Source organism: Ammospiza nelsoni, chromosome 21 (assembly GCF_027579445.1).
Source record: "Ammospiza nelsoni isolate bAmmNel1 chromosome 21, bAmmNel1.pri, whole genome shotgun sequence".
Lineage (NCBI taxonomy): Eukaryota > Metazoa > Chordata > Aves > Passeriformes > Passerellidae > Ammospiza > Ammospiza nelsoni.
In genome coordinates, this window is record NC_080653.1 from 1637502 (window position 1) to 1656331 (window position 18830).

The 18830-nt window shown below is 50.3% G+C and overlaps 1 protein-coding gene across 1 annotated transcript in view; it reads left to right on the forward strand.

Moving 5' to 3' along the window:
* Window positions 1-18430, forward strand: part of CALN1 (calneuron 1) — a 140276-nt gene extending 121846 nt beyond the window's left edge. Inside the window, exons 5-6 of the mRNA XM_059487143.1 lie at window positions 3229-3382; window positions 11720-18430. Of these exons, the coding sequence (XP_059343126.1) occupies window positions 3229-3382; window positions 11720-11847 (282 nt within the window). The 3' untranslated portion in view covers window positions 11848-18430. The remainder of the gene's footprint in view (window positions 1-3228; window positions 3383-11719) is intronic.
* Window positions 18431-18830: the final 400 nt, after the last annotated feature.

The following is an 18830-nucleotide window of genomic DNA, read 5'->3' on the forward strand; positions in this document are numbered from 1 at the left end:
TCAGAAGGCTGGCTAAGAATAGAAAGGAATGATAACAAAGACAAAGGCTTGTGGCTTGGAATCTCTGTCCAAGCCAGCTGACTGGGATTGGCCATTAATTAGAAACAACCACACGAGACCAATCCCAGATGCACCTGTTGCATTCCACAGCAGCAGATAATCAATGTTTACATTTTGTTCCTGAGGTCTCCCAGCTTCTCGGGAGGAAAAATCCTAAGGAAAAGATTTTTCATGGAAAGATGTCTGCGACATTGGAGCAGCCTGGGACAGTGGGAGGTGTCCCTGCCATGGCAGGGGTGGCACTGGATGGGCTTTAAGGTCCTTCCAACCCCTCCCATCCTGGGATTCTCATCACTCCTGAGCTGCTCAGCCTGAGGTTTTCCCTGACCCGTGCTCATTGCACAGGTGCAAAATCATTCATCCTCCAAGGGGTGAATGAAGGACAATGAGTGCACTTCACTTAATCTATCCCTGCAATGTTCCCATCTATCCCTGTGTGTGCAGGCAGATTTGCACACATCCCTCTGGTTTTATCCAGCACCCACAGAAACACCAATTTCCCCAACTCCCTTCACTCATTTCCTGCACCATCCCAACCCTGCTGCAGGGAATGTGCAGGGGAGGGGACAGCAGGGACCAGAGACAAAGTTCTGCCTCTGTCCAGATGAAAGCATTTCTGTGAGCAGCAGGGCTGATGGGTTTGGTTTTTCTGCTGTCTCGTTCCTCAGGGATTCAGCTAAAAATAGTGAGCACCCCATTGTCACCAAAGGCTCCTTGGTGCCCAGTTCAAAGCTGGGCTGCAAATCCCCCTGGGATTTAATCACCAATTTCCATCCTGCTTTGTTGTGCATGAACAAATCTCACCAGCCCTGCTCTGCTGTCTTTAATGTTGAAAAGGGAGTAGCTGTGCTCTTCACACCCTGTTCCATGACAAAAAGCGTTTCTCCTGGCAACTGAAGGTGTGGAAATTTGGGATCATTCCTCTGGTTGCCTTGCAGCAGTGCTGGGGGTGTTGCTGGAGGTTTGCAGGGGGCAGTGAAGCTGCCCAGGGTTTCTGCACTGCTGATTGCATGGGGGTGAATCCAAGGATTCCCACCCAACACCCTCTCCTGCATTCCTTGGGGTCTTCATCCTGGGAAACTCCAGCCTGGAACTGAGCCCCAGCAATGGCAACCCCATCATTCCATCCCCACTGTCACTCCCTGCCTGCAGGAGCAGCCCCTCAGCCTGTGGTGACCCCATTCCACCTCCTCAGGGCTGATGCTCAACCTCTGCTGGAATTCTCTTCCAGTTCTGCCTCAGGGATGATTCTCAAGGCTAACACAAATCTCAGCTTTGCTGTAGTTTGTGGGTTTGGCTTTTCTGCCTTCAGGGAATCAGGATCACAGAAAGACTGGGGGTGGGAGGGACCTCAAATCCCACCCAGTGCCACCCCTGCCATGGCAGGGACACCTCCCACTGTCCCAGGCTGCTCCCAGCCCTGTCCAGCCTGGCCTTGGGCACTGCCAGGGATCCAGGGGCAGCCACAGCTGCTCTGGGCACCCTGTGCCAGGGCCTGCCCACCCTCACAGGGAACAATTCCTCATTCCCAATATCCCATCCATCCCTGCCCTCTGGCACTGGGAGCCATTCCCTGTGTCCTGTCCTGCCTGCTCTGTCCTGTTCTCCCCCAGGTGGGGAAGGAATGGGAATTTCCTGCTGCATCCACACTCTCCCAGGGCAGAGGGAGCTGGGAGCTGGCATTGGGGCATTGAGCCAGAGGGGTTTGTGTAAGAGCCTGAATGAGAGATGTGGGAGTCCAGGGAGCTCTTCAAAATGGAGCTTATTGTATACAAAATGCAGTTTGTTGTGTACAAAATGCAGTTATTGTATACAAAATGCAGTTTATTACATCCAAGGTGTCACAGCAGTCCAGGGTCGTGGGTGACAGAGCTGTGCCCACAGCTGTCAGCTCCAGCTGCAGGCAGGCCTGGAGACCCTTTGGTTTTGGTTCCAGTGCATTATAGACTTTTCTTTGCTGAGCATCTTCATACACCAGAACCAATCTATACCTTAACTTTTATCTATAGCCCATCATAACTACTGTAATTTCCATATTCATGTCACTGTTCTCCAATCACTAAAAGTCAGTACATTACAGTTGAAGCTAGAAGTTGTTTCTCAGTTTTCTTGCAGTGGAAAATTCTGAGACCTTTTCTCTACTTGCAGCATTTGTTGCCTTGTTTGCCTGTGCTCTCTTTCTGCTTGGTAAAAACATCTTCCTGTTTGGGGTGGGTTTATCCTTTGCTCTAAGGCATAAAAACCCCTTCTAACTAACACACCCTTTGCCTCCTTGGTTATCCAGTGAGACTGGCTCAGCAATTTTCTTCTATATCAAAACTTGCTTCCATCTCTATTCCTTCATCAGACTCTACATTTAAAAATCTTTCTGTCATGCATGCATATCTGTGAGACTTTCTTGTCAAATTTTCATCCTTCATCGTTCCCAACAGGTTTGGCCTTTCTGGGTGTCCTGAGGTGGCTCAATGGGGTGGAGCAGCCCTGGAGGGCCCTGGTTGCTGTGCATGAGCCCTGCTGGGGCTGCAAGGCCTCACTTTCAGGAGCTTCTGCAGCACTCAGGAAAACTCACCATGGCTTGGAGCAGTTCCATCCTCTTTCCTACACCCAGAGAGACTCCTCTGCTCCCCTGGCACTGCACAGCAGCCAGAGTGTGTCTGCTCTCTGCTGCACCATGAGCAGAGATTAATTACTACCACAAACTGCACATGTCCAATGTCCTGCTGGGGCAAAATGTTCACATTCAGCAGGAATTGGGGGGTTAACACTTGGTTGGTGTAAGAACAGCACTTCCTAATGGATCCTCTGCTTGTTCCTCCCTCCAGGCACCACTGGGGGGTTAGGAACGTAAAGAAGGGGGCACAAACAGGGTTGTGGCTCATGGGAGGTGTGAGAGCTACCAGGGGGATCCCTGAGGGTTTTCTCTTTGTTGGGATGGCCTGGATTGCTGCCTCTCCATCCCTGGGCTGGGTTTCTGGGTTTCTCTGCTGCTCCACCAGTGCCAAGACCCATTTACAGCATCAACTGTTGGAGTGAAACCAGCCCCAAAGAGCACAAACCCACCTGAGGTGCTGAAATGAGGCTGATAAACACAAGCTGGGAATTGTGGCCTTGTTCTAGGCCTGCTCTCCTGGGAGCCCATCCCTGGGTTAACTGGGCTGTCTCCCACAGTTTGACATGCAGAGGATAACGCTGGAGGAGCTGAAGCACATCCTGTACCACGCCTTCCGCGACCACCTCACCATGAAGGACATCGAGAACATCATCATCAACGAGGAGGAGAGCTTGAACGAGAACTCTGGCAACTGCCAGACAGAGTTTGAAGGTGAGAGAGAGTCCTGGGGTCCTTCTCAATTTTCCTGTGTCTCTATGTCTTGGTTTGGAAAGACACGAGTCTGCTGAGGAAGGCAGGAGCCTCCCTGAAATGGAGAATGTAAACCCTCCCCACCCCTCTGAGCTGGTATAAATTTTAAATTAAGGGACTCACAGGCAAAAATATGGGAGTAGGAAATAACAGTTCTTTAATAGGGAAGAAAAATAAAAGGATAAAATAAACAATGCATACACTAGAACAACACTGCCAGAGTCAGAACCCAGCCTGACACCCTGTGGGTCAGGGTGTTGGTGGCAGTCCCATTGGAATTGTGGCTCAGCCCTCCTGCAGTGTCAGGGGTGGTTCTGCTGGAGCAGGGATCCTGTAGAGAAGGATGGATTCTTCCTCTGAAGATCCAGTGGAAGAAGAGGCAGCTGCTGTTCCTCTGGGGAATCCAGTAGAGAAGCCGTGCTGGTGTCTCAAAACCTCTGGATTATATCTGGGTAGGAATGCTTGGCTCCTCCCTCTGGGCTCACACCTCCCAATGGGATGCTGTAGTTCTTATCAGCCATGCAGGGACATTCAGTAGCTGTTATCAGCAGATGTCCCCTCTGGAGGGAGGTGTAAATGTGGTCACTCAAAGAGAGAGATAAGGCAAACTGCCCACTTGACAAAGGTAATCTGCCATACAGATGGTAATGGAAAACAACTTGCATTGCAATCTGGAACACTCTAAAACTCCCTCTGATCTGGGACAGGGGTGCCTGGGGGTGGCACGGAGTTGTTTTGGACACCCAGAGAGCTCAAGAGCTGCCCTCAGACTTCTTCTGTCTCTCAGCAAAGCTGATCCTTTTCCAGGCACAGGGATGAAGCACTGGGGGCTTCCCCTCTCTCTGCTGGGATGCAGGCAGAGGTCAGTGCCTAAGCCAGGCTGAATTTCCCTACAGAAACACCTTCATTTCCCTCATCCTACCATGGAATGACTTTCTTGGCACTGGCAGGCCCTACCAAGCTGTGTTGGGCTTCTCCAGTTTTCTGCTGAGATCCCAAAAAAGCTCCCAGGGAGCAGCTGGGATGAGTCTTCTCCTGCACTGTAGCACCAGCAGTGAGCAGAGGTCCGTGCTCTGCTGCCCTGGGGACCTTTAGCTCTGAGCTGCCAGGACCTGCCCCAGCCAGGACAGCTCCTCTGAGCACAGGAGGAGCTCTGCAAAGCCAAGGGCTGAGCAGTGCTTGGAGGCACCCAGAGAAAGGAAACATTTCCTTCTTTCAGCAGAGCCTCAGGGGATCAGAAGGGTTTGGGGCTGGTCTGGTTTGGGGCTTCTGGTTCCTTCAGGAGTTGGGATCAGAACTGGGATCTGCAGTAAATCTTCCACTTGGACAGGGCTGACACTGGCAAGGACATTCCCCATTTTAAGCCACCTCAGCAGAAGCATTTTCATTTCCTTGGCCAGAGGAACTCACACGGCTCTGAAGTGTTGCTGCTGAGAGCAACCAAAGAGATCCTGGTTGTTCAGCCTGTGGCAGTGCCCAAGGCCAGGCTGGACAGGCTTGGAGCAGCCTGGGACAGTGGAAGGAGTCCCTACCCAAGGAATGGGATGGTTTTTAAGTTCTCTTCCAACCCAAACTGATCTGTGATTCCATGAAATCATCTCAAGAGCAGAAGAGCCCAGGGAAGTGGAACAGAGAAGCTCAGAGTTTGTGCCCTAGTGGAGCCACTGTGTGTCCTACCCAGCAATCCCACTTTAGACCATTTTGGGGGGAATTCTGACATTCTGTGGGGTCAAACAGCTCAGAAAGGGCACCAGGCAGAGACAAAGAGCAAAGGATGAAAATACAGCCCAGTCTTTGGCCTGGCTAATGAATGGGGTGCAGCAGCTCCATTCTCACCCTCACCTCTACTAAACAGGGCAGAGAAGCTGGAGGAGCAGAGCTGAATTTTAAAAACCCTGCAGGAGGGAGGCATCAGCAGCAGCACTCCCTGAATCAGGCCAAGCCACAATTTTTGTGTTCCTCTTGGAGAAGAGTGCAGAGGAAGAGATGTTTCTTCCTTGCCTGGAGCTCTTGGTGCCCACTGACCTGCTGATCCCTGGGGACAGGAGCCAGCTGTCACTGCTGCAGAGTTTTGGGAGCTTGGCTGAGCCATCCCAGAAAAAACCTGGGTTCCTAATGCTCAGCGTCTCATTTTGGAAGCTCCAGTTTCCAAAAGTGCAGCAGGAACAGCTTTTCTTGTGGGATGTTTTGGCATTGCTGGTGCCAGGCAGAACCTAGAAGCAAAACAGACCCTTTTTTAGATGTTGGGAACACACACAAATCCAGCAGGAAATAAAGATCAGCTGAACCATCAACAATGGGGCAAAGTTTTGCTCCAGGTCCCAGTGGAAGGGGACAGCTCTGGTCTGACAGCTCTGACAGGAGCATTTCTGCCAGGAGAGGACAGGTTGTGTCCCTGCAGCTCTCCAGGCTGCCAGGAATGACCCCCAGAGCTCCCAGCTCTCAAACACCAGCATCCCTACAGGAATTACATGGCATGGATTGTGGCACTAAGGGACAGCTGTCCCTGGGGTCACTCACTTCCAATTAGTGCACTGAAGGAGATGCTTTTTGGGTGGAATTCTTTGAGTTTAATTTAGGTGCCACCTTGGGATGAGATGAATTGCCCTAAAAGAACTCCCTTTCTTAGTTCAATTCCAGCAATTCAAATATTTCTTTCAACTCCCATCCGTATTTAAAGTACCATCCACCCCACTGAAAGGGCCTTTAATTCTGGGAGGAATGAAGCCAAGATGAGCCCCAGTGGTTCTCACAGAGATTTGGGGGTCTCCTAAGGGAGGAAACACAGCAGAGACACAGGAGCAGCTTGGTGAAAGGGGGATCCTCACTCAGTGTCACCTCTGGGGGTGTTCTTGGATCCCAGACCAGCCCCAAACCCTTCTCCTTCTGTGGGCAGAGACATCCCCCTTCTCCACACCTGGACATTCCTCTTCTCCACATCTGGAAAACCCCTGTTTTCCACACCTGGACATCCCCATTTTCCACACCTGGACATTCCCCATTTCTCACACCTGGACATCCCCATTTTCCACACCTGGACATTCCCCATTTCTCACACCTGGACATTCCCATTTTCCACCCCTGGACATCCCCATTTTCCACACCTGGACACCCCTGTTTTTCACACCTGGACATTCCCCTTCTCCACACCTGGACATTCCCCTTCTCCACACCTGGACATTCCTGTTTTCCATACCTGGACACCCCTGTTTTCCATACCTGGACATTCCCCTTCTCCACACCTGGACATTCCCATTTCCCACACCTGGATGCCCCCGTTTTCCACATCTGAACATCTCCATTTTCCACACCTGGACATTCCCCTTCTTCATACCTGAGTGAGCTGGCTCAGGTGCTGAAGAGTGTTGCACAGGTAATATCACCATCAGTACAAAGCCATGAAATTTCTGTCATACAATTATGGAATAATGAGATAATAAGGTCTTGATGACCATGAAATCTTCTTCAGTATCACTGTGAATGGCAGACCCTGCACCTCTCAGCACACAGCTTACCCCAAATACAATATTTGTATTACAGTCAGGGCCAAGGCCAGGATTTCCTCAGCTCCCTCTGAACACTGCAGTCATTTGCAGGGGAAGGACATGCCCAGGGCAGAGGCACAGTTCTGTCCTCAGCTTTATCTCTGTTTTTATCAGCACTCAGGGCAGGACAGTGAAGGCTGTGTGATTTCCTGGGACACGGGCAAAGGACAGTTTGCAGCTCCCAAAGATTTACAGCCCAGCTGCCTTTTCCTGGCAGTTCCCTTGATCCAGCACTCAGGGCACAGAGCTGGTGGCACAGCAGTGTCAGTGGTTACAGGACTGCCAGGGGGTGCCACCCTCAGCCATGACCCTCACATCCATGGGATGCAGCCAGCAGCTCCTCCCTGCCCCCCTGTCCTGCTCAGCTCAGTTTGGGGATGACAAACTGACTTGTTAAACCAAAAATAACTCCAGGCAGCCTGAGCAAGGCACCATCACTCACCTGTGGCAGGGCTGGGACAGGCCTCTATAAATACACTGCTGCTGTCCTTGTGAGGAGCTGTTCTCCTGCAGGAGAGAAGGCTCCCAGTGCTGGGAGCACATCCCAGACCCACCGTGGGCAGGGTGACCTGGAAACAGCCTGGCCCATTAGCCCCAGCTCCTTGAGGAGTCCTGGGGGCTGTGGTCTGTGCCAGTGGACAAGTTCTCCTCCCCAGCCTGTCCTGGGACTGTTGAGAAAATGAAGAATGGCCCAGCCTTGATTTGCCTTTGCCTCGAGAGCTCTGATGGATGTTGGAAACCTCTGGGTTGCTCTTCCCCCTAAAAGGGTTGAGGATTTCTCCAGAGGAGCCTCAGGCTCTGCCCATGTCCCATGAACCACATCTAACCCCTGGTGTGTCCCTTGGGTGGCAAAAGCTCCCAGTGGCACCCAAATGTTGGCATCCAGCCCTGGGACAATGCCAGCTGTGGGAAACCAGCAGGAAAAGCAGATTCTGTGCTCAGAGATGATGGATTAGAGAAAGGAGAGAACTGAGGGCATGCCCTCCCCAGTAAGCAGGGCTGGTTAAATGGAACTTCATGTTGTAGGGAAGAATTCCAGGAATCAGGGCATCAGGAGTTCCAGCTCCTCTGCCTCCCTGTGGATTTCCAGGGAGCAGGGCAGTGCTGATATCCATCTCCTTCCTGGAGTCATTCCCAAACAACAGCGAGAGGAATGGCTGGGCTGACATTCCCCATTCCCCCGGGGTTATTTGTAGGTAATTTGGATGGTTGGTGTCCCTTTAGTGGGCAAAGAGCAGTAAATGGGACTTCCCTGCATCCTGCTGCCTTCAGGCTCTGTTGTATAACAGAACCCTGGAGAAGTTGTTCAGTTCAGGGACATTTCTGCAAAAACACCGAGCATATTTTACTCTTTTCCTCTGGAGAGGTGAGTTTGTTATCCCAATAAACCCTTGGCCAGCCTCAGGCTGCTGTTCCCATCACCAGCCCCACCCTGACAGCAATGCTGGTGCTGGCAGTGATTTCTCTGCTGCCTGAGAGTGCTTTCAAAGTACAGAAATAATAGAAAATACATTAAAAAAAAAAAAAAAAAAAACAACTACAGCTGGGCAGGAATGAGCTTTCCAAAGCACCAGGGCACCGTGCACAAAGCCAGGGAGCCACAGCACTGATCCTGTGTGGGTTATAAAAGCCAGAGAAGGAATCCTGGAGCAGAGCAGTGCAAGCAGAGAGTGGGGAATTTGGGAGAGCTGCTGGTAGGGGGGATCTCATTCCCTGCCCAGAACACAGCCAGGCCTCACTCACATTCCCTGCCTGGGGCAGGATGGCTCCAACCCTTCCCAAGGAGGGCTCTGTGCCCCTAGCACTGAGCTGAGGCCACTGGCAGCTGGGACTGGGGCACAGGCACTGCTGAGCGCTAGCCAGAGGAGGTGATGGGGGAAAAAACTGGGATTCAAACCTGGCATCCAGGGCTCTCTGTGCCATGAGGTTCAAGGCTGCATCAGAACAAGGGGATTTTCCACAAATTCTAAAAATATTCTCCTTTCCAGCTTTCTAAACATGGGCACCTGGAGCCTGTCCTTGGCTGCATTTTAGGTTTGCTTTGGAGTTGTTGTCAACCATCTGAAAGTTTCCCATCATCACAAACCCATCCATGAGGAGAAGGTGACAGGGACATCCCTTCTCAGGGCAAAGTAAGGTCCAGAGCAGGCAGGCAGGGCTCTCCATCCTGGGTGGGATGATTTCCTGGCTGTCCCTGACTGACCTGCACAGGCCAAGTGCCAGGTCCTGCACTTGTTCCATGGGGCACAACAGGAGCAGAATGTCCCATGGAGCACTCCAGGCTGGGACAGAGGAGCTGGACAGATTGGAAAGGCCTTGGGAGTGCTGGTGCCAGTGGCTGGACGTGAGCCCAGGTGTGCCCGGGTGGCCAAAAAGGTCAATGGCACCTGGGCTGTGCCAGGACCAGAGCAAGGCTTGTCCCCTGTGCTGGCACTGCTGAGGTCCCACCTCAAACCCTGGGGACAGCCCTGGGCCCCTCAGGACAATGCAGACCCCAAGGGCTGGAGATTGTCCAGAGAAGGGAATGGAGCTGGGAAGGGCCTGGAGCCCCAGGAGCAGCTGAGGGAGCTGGGCAGGGGCTCAGCCTGGAGCAAAGGAGGCTCAGGGGGCCCTTGTGGCTCTGCACAGCTCCTGACAGGAGGGCACAGCCGGGGGGTCGGGCTGTGCTCCAGGGAACAGGGACAGGAGCAGAGGGAACGGCCTCAGGCTGGGCCAGGGGAGGTTTAGATGAAAAAATAGGAACAATTTCCTCACTGAAAGAGTTGTCCAACAATGGTGGAATCCCCATCCCTGGAAATGTCCAAGAAGTGTGGATGTGGCACTTAGGAGATGGTTTAGTGGTGACCATGGTGGTGGTTCTGGGGTGATAATTGGGCTCTTGAAGCCATCACCTGGGGGAACCTTCAAGGCCTTTGCAAACAAATCTCCACAGTGCCCCAACAGCACCCGTGGCTCTGACACTCAGATGTGGAGAGGCCAGGAGAGAGTCATGAACTGGCTTTATTAAGTCGCAGCACGAATTCTCGCTGACAAGCTTGGCAAAAAGTAAAATTAAATAAAATGAGTGCTAAAAATCCCAACTCTATCTGCTTTTTAATTGCTGCTCTCATTTCTTTTGACAATTATTCTGCAAGCATTCACTTGGAAAGGTTCTTAATAAATCTGATTTGGCTTAAGCACAGAAAACCTAAAACCAAAAAAGTTTGGAAAAGTGACTCATGTGCCATGGATGCTCCTGGGAATTGTCACAGTGGGGGCCTGAGTGTCATCAGGGAGCACTCCTTGATTTTCCACTCATTCCCAGTTGACCTGGGTGAGTTGGAGGGATTCACACAAGGTTGATAATTGCTATTAAAGAACTTTAGAAACAACTTAGTTCAAACTGAAAGAGAGGAGGTTTAGGTCAGAGAGTGGGAAGGATGGTGGGCAGGCCCTGGCACAGGGTGCTCAGAGCAGCTGGGGCTGCCCCTGGATCCCTGGCGGTGCCCAAGGCCAGGTTGGACAGGGCTTGGAGCACCCTGGGATAGTGGAAGGTGTCCCTGCTCATTGGACAAAGATGAGGTTTAAGGTCACTTCCAACCCAACCCAACCCAACCCAACCTAACCCAGCCCAATCCAATCCAATCCAATCCAATCCAATCCAATCCAATCCAATCCAATCCAATCCAATCCAATACAATCCAACCCAACTCAACCCAATCCAATCCAACCCAACCCAACCCAATCCAACCCAACCTAACACAGCCCAACCTATGCTGTGATTCCAACTTCACAAAGAGCTTAAAAGAAATACACAGCTAACCCCAAATGTGTCTGTGAGCATTTAAAGGGATCAAAAGCCATGATGAGGAAAAGGAGTTCCTGAAGGGTTGGGAAGGATGGGGATGGGCTGGTTTGGAAGTCCTGCAGGGCTGGGTGTGTTGTTTGGGAATGTCCCAGCAGGCAGAGGTGACAGTGAGAACAGGAGGGTTCCCGAGCTGCTCCAGGAGAGAACAGAACTCCTGTAGGAATGTGCCTCCTGTTGACAGAGTGACCAAACTATCCTTTGTCTCCTTAAAAAAGGATAAAAGCCCAGAAGTTTCTCTCCTCAATTAAGTAAAAAGACATCTCATAAGATGTGAAAAACTTCACCTCAAACTTAAACATAGCCACTTGAACAGAAGCCAAAAATCCTGCCTAAGCAATTTACTAGAAAAAGAAAAGAAAGAAAAAACAAATTGCTTTTGTGGGGTATTTTACCAAAAGCAAGAACCTCTTGCACCTAGCTCAAGTTTTCTCTATAAAGAAGAAAAATTAGGTGAGAGGCAATGTTTTGTCCTCTGTTGAGGAAGTTAGTTATGCTTAGGTGGTGGATTAAAGGGTTAAAGTACCCTAGGGATGTGGAGAAGTTTGAGAGAGGGGTTTGTTTTGTGAGGATGTTTGGGCTCTTTTTGAGATTTCTAGGGCTAAAGCAATGCCTAGGGCTGTTACAGCTAGGGCAGTTATTTATTTTAATGGAGAGTGGTATGGTTGTTGGAGTATATAACAAAATTGTTGGAGTAAAAAAACATAAACAACCTTTTGTTATTTTGCCTTTTATTAAAACTTTTCTGTTTCCAACACTACCACAGAAGCCATCCTGCTATTTTTATGCCTTCTAAGCTAGCTAAGCTATCTTAATTGTGACATAAATGTCCAAAAGGTTGTGAGACCTAGCTCAGAAAGAGCATGTACCAATGCCCTGCCCTGTGTGACGCCGCTTTTGTCCCCGCAGTGCACGCCCAGAAGCAGAACCGCCAGACGTGCGTGCGCAAGAGCCTCATCTGCGCCTTCGCCATGGCCTTCATCATCAGCGTGATGCTGATCGCGGCCAACCAGATCCTGCGCAGCGGCATGGAGTAGCTGGCACGGCTCGGCTCGGCTCGGAGTGGTCCTGGCACGGGATGGCCGCCATGCATGCGCACCCGGGAGAGCTCCCGCCCCGATCCCACGGCACCGACACGCGGGCACAGCCGGCGCCTGCGGCGGGAGCCGGAGCCAGCAGTGTGTCCTGTGAACCAACCACATCCTTTTGGCAGGGACATCAAAGGGCTGTTCTAATGCTTTAAAGGTTTTGTTTCCTAATGCAATAATCCCACATCCAGGAGTCCCGAATTATTGCTTCGAAACAGCAATGGCAGCGCGGAGGACGCTTGGATCCGGCGCTCTGCGGGTGGGAGGAGGCCCAGCCTCGTGACTGGTCCTGACCCAGGGCCCAGTGACTGTCCCACGCAGCTCCCGCCGGGCCCGCGTTCCCAGGAAGTTCATCGTAGCATTGCCACAAGCAAGTCCTGTTCCTTTTGTTCCACGTGTTCCAGCTTCACTTTCCTTTTCCCTTATGACCATGCCATGGAGTTTACGGCATTAGAGGGGAGCTAGAGCATCCTTGTACAGTATTTTCTGAGGAAAAAAGGAGAGAATTTGCCAGCACCATACAAAATGTCTATTTTTTGCTTCATCAACTCCACCTTTGACACGAGACTGTGGGGTAGCAGGAGTCTGTTGGATGTTTTTTCCGACTGTGAATCAGGGCTTGAGGAGCACCCCTTGTTTTCCCACCTGGGCATTGCTGAACTTGTGCAAAGTCTTCCAAGGGACTCTGCCACCACCAGCGCCAGCTAAACCTCCCTCTCCTCTGGCCTCTCTGCATATTCAACATTTCCTCTCCAGCAGTTTTACCCTTCTTCTTTATTGCTCTTCAAGAATTTTTTCCCAGGTGAAAATCCTGAGGGAAGCTCTTCCTGAGCTTTCCTCTCCTTTCCTTGCCTGCACAATTTTGATTTATTCTGTTTCATGCGGCCTGGTTATGATCTGCAGTGAAACCTCCATGGTGAACATCATCCTGTGGAGGAGGTTTTATTTTCTCCCACATGATAAAGTGTTGATTTGACCAGCCAACTTCTCCATTCCTTCCCAGGATCCATCCCACCAACCCATCCCATGGCAGGCTCCGATGGGGGCCATTGGAAAAGCTGAGCTCTGCAGGAGAAGAAGGAGCCCAACCTGAGCCCACCCTGTGTGCTTGGAGTGTGTCAGACTTCCAGGTCTGGGGAGCCTTGGGTGGTTTTCCTGGAATACATTTTAGGGAGCAGCAAGGAGAAGATGGAATGGAGCAGAGCAGGGACACCACAGGGGAAGTGCAAGCAGCCAGTTGGACTTGGGAAGGTGTTTTTCCTTTGAAACTTGACACGAATCCACGCATTTCCCTTTGGATGAACTATGCCCCTGGGTGCCACACCAGGACAGAAATGATCTCCTGCCCTCCTGGGAGATCCCAGCTGGTGATCATGGAGTGCTCCAAGGCAGTTCCATGGAGGCACTCAGGTGCTGGAGTGGGGTGGCTGTGCTGGGAGAGCTCCAGGCACACCCAGGACCCCCGAGATGTTGCTCCTGGAGTGGAGGTGACTGTTCCCTGTGCCACAGGAGGGGCAGGATGGTTTCCCCAGGGCTTGCACAGCCCCAGCCTCCCTCATCCCACCCTGCAGCCACTGACTTACACTGGATCCATCCCCAACACTCATTCCAGCTCTTTCTTTTCTACCACTCTGAGTGACATTTACCTGTATTTTTAGCAGCCTAATTTAAAAATCTGCTGTTCCTTGTCCTGTCTCCCACCACCCCTTTAAACTCATGTCACTTTTAAGTGTCTCAGTGTCCCACCTCCACCTTTTCCTGCCATTTTCCTGGTGTCCCCTCCATCCTAAAGACAACACCTTTTCCACAGCAGCTGAGTTGGTTTATTCTGCCTTTCCCAAACACATAATTCCTGCATTTCTGTTCTGCTGTGACCAATAGAGGTGAACTGCAGAATATTCCATTGAAAAAATGATTCTGTCTCTCAGAAGACAGAGAGATTTCCATTTGCTACAGGGCAGCACCAGAATATCTGTGGGATATTCTGGTGTGGGATTCTCAGTACTGGGGAGCCCAGACACATTTTCTGTGCTGAGCATTGCAGATAATGAACTTGGAGATCATTTTGAGGAAACTCATCCCTACTTCTAGGTCTCAGGGCTCTGTGGAAAGGTGGCAGCTGTGAGAAAAAAGTCTAAATGTTCCTTGCCACCAAGGAATACTCATTTTGTCCCGGGGATTGTGCTGGAGTGAGCATGGGCAGATGGAGGTGGAGGGGAGGGATGGGGGAGCACACAGGGTGGAGCAGTGCCTCCACTGAGCCCAAACCCTCAACCCCAAACCCACAACCCCAAATCCACAACCCCAAACTCACAACCCCAAACCAGGCATTTCCCCACATTTCCTCACCCATGTGCCACAAACCCCCAGCAGACTCCAGGCCCAGCAGCACCTCATGCACAAGGATTGTCTGCATTCCTTGAAGCTTTCTGGAATGCTCCAGAATTGCCTCCTGCATGCCCCATAGACCTTTGTAAATAGAGCCATTCTCCAGCCCAACCCTTCCCCTCCCAGCTCCATTTGTAAAGCCAAACCTATAATGAATATATTGGTAAAAGCCATAGCCTGGTGTCAGTAGAGTTCATTGCACAACTCCCCACTGATTTTACTGGGTACAGGATTTTTGGGGCTTTGGGGTGTGATTTTTTCTGTAGGGAGCCTCACTTTTCCATTATGAATCAGGGTCATGTCTTGCCAGAGGTCTCCTTTCCCTTCCTAGAGCAGCCTTCCTCCATCCCCAGGCGTTGTGAAGAGATCCCTTCTTTAATCAGTGGCTCCTGGCAATGCAGGATGGATCAGGCCAAGCTATTCCATCCTTTCCTTCCCCACAACCTTCCCATCCAGCAGCACTGAATGTCTCCTACCTCCCTCCCTGGCTCCATTTATGTAACATCCATTTATCTCTTTATTTTTTTTTTTCCTTCTACACAAGAGGGGAAAAATAGGGCTTTTTGCTGCTTTTACAGACAGGAGGTAAAAATAGAGCAGTAAAATTCTGATTGGAACCTGATGGCAAAAGCTGAGGGGGGAGAAAGCAGAAGAATCAAAGACATAAAAATAAAAACCCCACATCCCATACTTTAAGGAAAAAAAAACCTTATTTAAGTGCTAATTAACATACTTTAAAAAATACCCAGACTGCAGCAGAGCTGTCAGAAAAAGCTCTAAACTTCTGCTCTTGCCAGTTCCAGGAGGATTGAAGTGTCTTTTCAGCCCTGCAGTTCTGGAGGAACAGGAGATTGCCATGGCAACGCTGGCTGTTCGTGACATGGGTGCCACCGTGGCAGAGCACACATGATCCCAGACTGCCAGGGATGGGCAAACAGCTCCCAGCACTGGGACAGGGGCTTTTCATGGATTAGGAAATTATTAGGAATTTGAGAGCAACTCTGTTGGCTTGGCCACAAAGAGCTGTGTGCAATTAAGGGGATTGACGTGCAGGGAAGGCTTCAAAAGGGACGTGATGATTTCAGACCGAGAGAGGCTTTGGTTTAACTCAGGAGGGAGTGAAATCCTCTCAGCCTGAGCACTGCCTGTCCTGGGCTGGCTGAGGACTCTTTGGGAAGGTTCTCCATGTGGGGATCAAGCTCTGGTGGGAAGGATTTGGGTTCCTGCTCCTGCACCCCTGATCACCATTGACCTTGGCTTCAGCCACTGGCTTCAGCAGTGATCCTGATCCGTGCTCCTGGAGAAGCTAGCAGAAGGAACAGCAGCCTCACCAATGCTGAAATAATTTGGAGGGAAGTGAATTCCAGCAAAAGCTGCTGAAGGAACACTGCTCACCTGTCAGAGCCAAAGCCATTCCTTCAGGGCAGCCATGAGAAAACCACAGCTGGGGAGTTCCAGGCAGGGCAGGTGCAGTGGCTTTGTCCCGTGCACTGCCAGTTGCTGGACTTGAGGTCCTTGTCGGTCCCTTCCAACTCAGGATATTCCATGATTGTGGTGCTGGTGGCCCAGGAGAGCCAGTGACACCTGGGAGGTGTCACCTCTCGTGCCACCCACGGGAGCCTGGCCCCTCCACGAATGCACCACTGAGGAGGAATTTCTGATCAGAACCAACGTCAACATAATTGCAAGATTTAAATTGGAAGTCTTGGCTTTGTTAGGACTCTGGTCCTCATGCTGTGGGAGGTAACAGGGAGTTAGAGAGAGTTCACAAAATAATTCTCCTTCCTGCTTGATGGGCACCCCCATATCCCCCAGTCACTGCCAGCACCTGGGACAGTGATCACAGAGCCCAGGCCCAGGGTGAGCAGGAGGGTGGGAGGGAGGAGCACCCCCAGCTCCTGTCCCTGCTCCCCGGTGAGCCAGGCTGAATTTCTGGGTGAAATCCAGTTCATGTGAGAGATTCCATCCCGGTTATCCAGAGGTTTCACCTGTTGGACACGTGCACTGGCAGGGCTGGATGTTGGTTGCTTTAATTCCAGCAGCTTGGGTACCCCCTCTTTATAAGCTGGGCTAAGTAAAGAGGGGTTTTAAATCCAGAACTCAAAGGTAGGAAGCAGGCAAAGCAAGCCAAGCTAGAAAACATTCCCAAAGCTGCCACTCTGGGTGGCTGAAATCTGTTTGGATGAGCCGAGCAGCCACTGGTCCTTTCTTCCACTGAAGTTTAGGAATATTTTGTCCCAAAAACCGACTCTGCATCCTCCTGCCTGCTGGAGAAGAGCCAAACATCTCCTGGGCCACCCCTGGCACTGGGAGGGGCTCCATTCCTGGAGAAGGCCCCAGGACAAAGGGAGACTCAGCTTTTCCCATGGAAAACTCAGCCCCTGCACGTGCTGGGAGCTGCCAGGGCTGTCACCACGCCGAGGTGACAGGAGCACAGCCCCCGTCAGCCCTGCATCAGTGAGGGGAGAAGCAGTGGGAGGAATGACATTAAAATCTCTAAGAATGAACTCTCTTACTTTACCCACCCCTGTAATCCATGATTTAGTTCCTGCTTTATGGATGAGCGTTTGAAAGAAGAAAAACCAACTCTTCTAAAAATGAGAATCTGATGAAGTGTCTTTTTTTCTTGGCTCTGAATCATGCTTCCATTCCACTGATGAAGATGTACAGAACTTGCTGGGTTTCAATCTATTATTTTACCCTCCTGTGCTCTGACAGTGCAATTACATTTCCCTGGCATCACTTAAAACCCGTTCCTTTCCCAGGACTTTATTGCAGAAAAAGAAGTTTCACCACGTTTTCATATCTTTATGTTGTTGGCTGCTATCAGGATGGGCTCTGTATTTCTCCAGTTCAAGAAGGACATTTTAGGCAGCTCTAGGAAGTGACAAAGCTTCACCAAGAGCAAGGTGGGCAGAAAATCTAAGACCCTTTTAACTGGAAATGTGATCACTTGCAACTTTCCAGTGGCAAAAGTCTGGAGAAGTGCTGTAATTTGGCATCTTCACTATGAAATAATTGCAGCCCCAGAAGAGGGAGAAAGGAGAAAAAAGAAATCCTCTGGATCTGGAGCTCAGTACTTGACAATTTGATGATGAAAGTACCACAGGGTTTTTTTTTTTATTTTCTGCCAAGACTGACCAAAATACTTTGTAGCCTTGAAAACCACTGCTAGATGAAATTGCCATTTCCCACCCAATCATTTCCCCAGCTGTTCCTGGCCTGTCTTTGCCAGCATCCCAAACCAGCAGCTGGATTTGCCCCTCTTTAGGTGAGATCCGTGTTCCAGCTTTCCTTTCCCAGCTGTGTCTCCATCAGCCAGCCAGGAGACCTTGGGAAGCTCTGGGGTGGCTCTGGTGCCACCAGCACTTGGGCACCTTGTGTCCCTCCTGGGGGCCATCCCAAAGGGTGCAGGTGATGTTGGTGACATCAATCCCCAAATCCCTGCTCTGTTCCCACTGCAGCAGCCCAGGGGTGGGCTCACCCTCCTGAGCATCCCCTCCAGAGCAGCCAAAGCCCTTCCAGCTGTGGTTCCTCAGATTTCTCTGGGCTGGGTGGGGAGGGGAGAGCAGGTTACCTGTGGGCCCCAGGGTCAGTCAGAAATAACTCATTTGAGTTAACTGGAATAAGCCCAGGAGCCAGGCTGCTGCCATTTAATCCATAGCAGGATCTAAGGAATCAATTCCTTATTAGGAATCCTCCTGATTCATCTCTAGGAAGGTCTCCACTAATCCCTGTGTCTCCCTTTTGTCACCAGCTCATGTTTTCCAGCCATTTACTGTTCATTTATAAACTCACTGGGTTTTTTTGGCTCGTTAACGAAAGACATGGCTTTTTAATTAAAGAAAAAACTTCACAAAGTCAGCAGCATAGTAGTAAAAAAAAAAAAATCCTAACAAAAAACCTTTGTACAAAATACTGTAAATATTAATATAAATTAACTGGGCATGCAACTGAAATAAATCCTATGTTATTACAAGTTATCTGAGTGTGTATAAAGGAGTGTATAAAGGAAAACTGAATGCCATATGTATCAGCTGTTCCCTCTAACCAAACTCTACTGTAAATATATAATCTGTATAAATATATTTTAATTTTACCATTATTTATGCAATAGAAATAAAGGTTTTTTTCTTTTGATGAAGCTTGTTTTTCCTCTTTTGAAGCACTGATATTTATTCATGCCCGAGTACAAGAGCAAAAGCAAGATTTGCATAAAATATTAGGACAGAGACCCTTTATTCCTTCTGAGAGATACATGAACATTTGGGGGGTTATTTTGCTTTGAAAATAGATTTACATATTTAAAAGCCTGTTACTACAGAAGGAGCTCCTGGCTGGAGAAATGGGATCAGCAATTCCAAATGCACAGGAGGCCAAAGGGAGGGATTGAACTTCTTTTGTGGAAAGCAAAGCCACAACTGGTCAGATCTCAGAGAGAAAGGTCAGAACTTGCTTTAAAAGCCATTTTTTATTCCTCCAGAGAGCCAGAGGCTGATCCCTGAGCTTGGAAGGGCTGGGGGCACTGTTACTGCTGGGAGGAG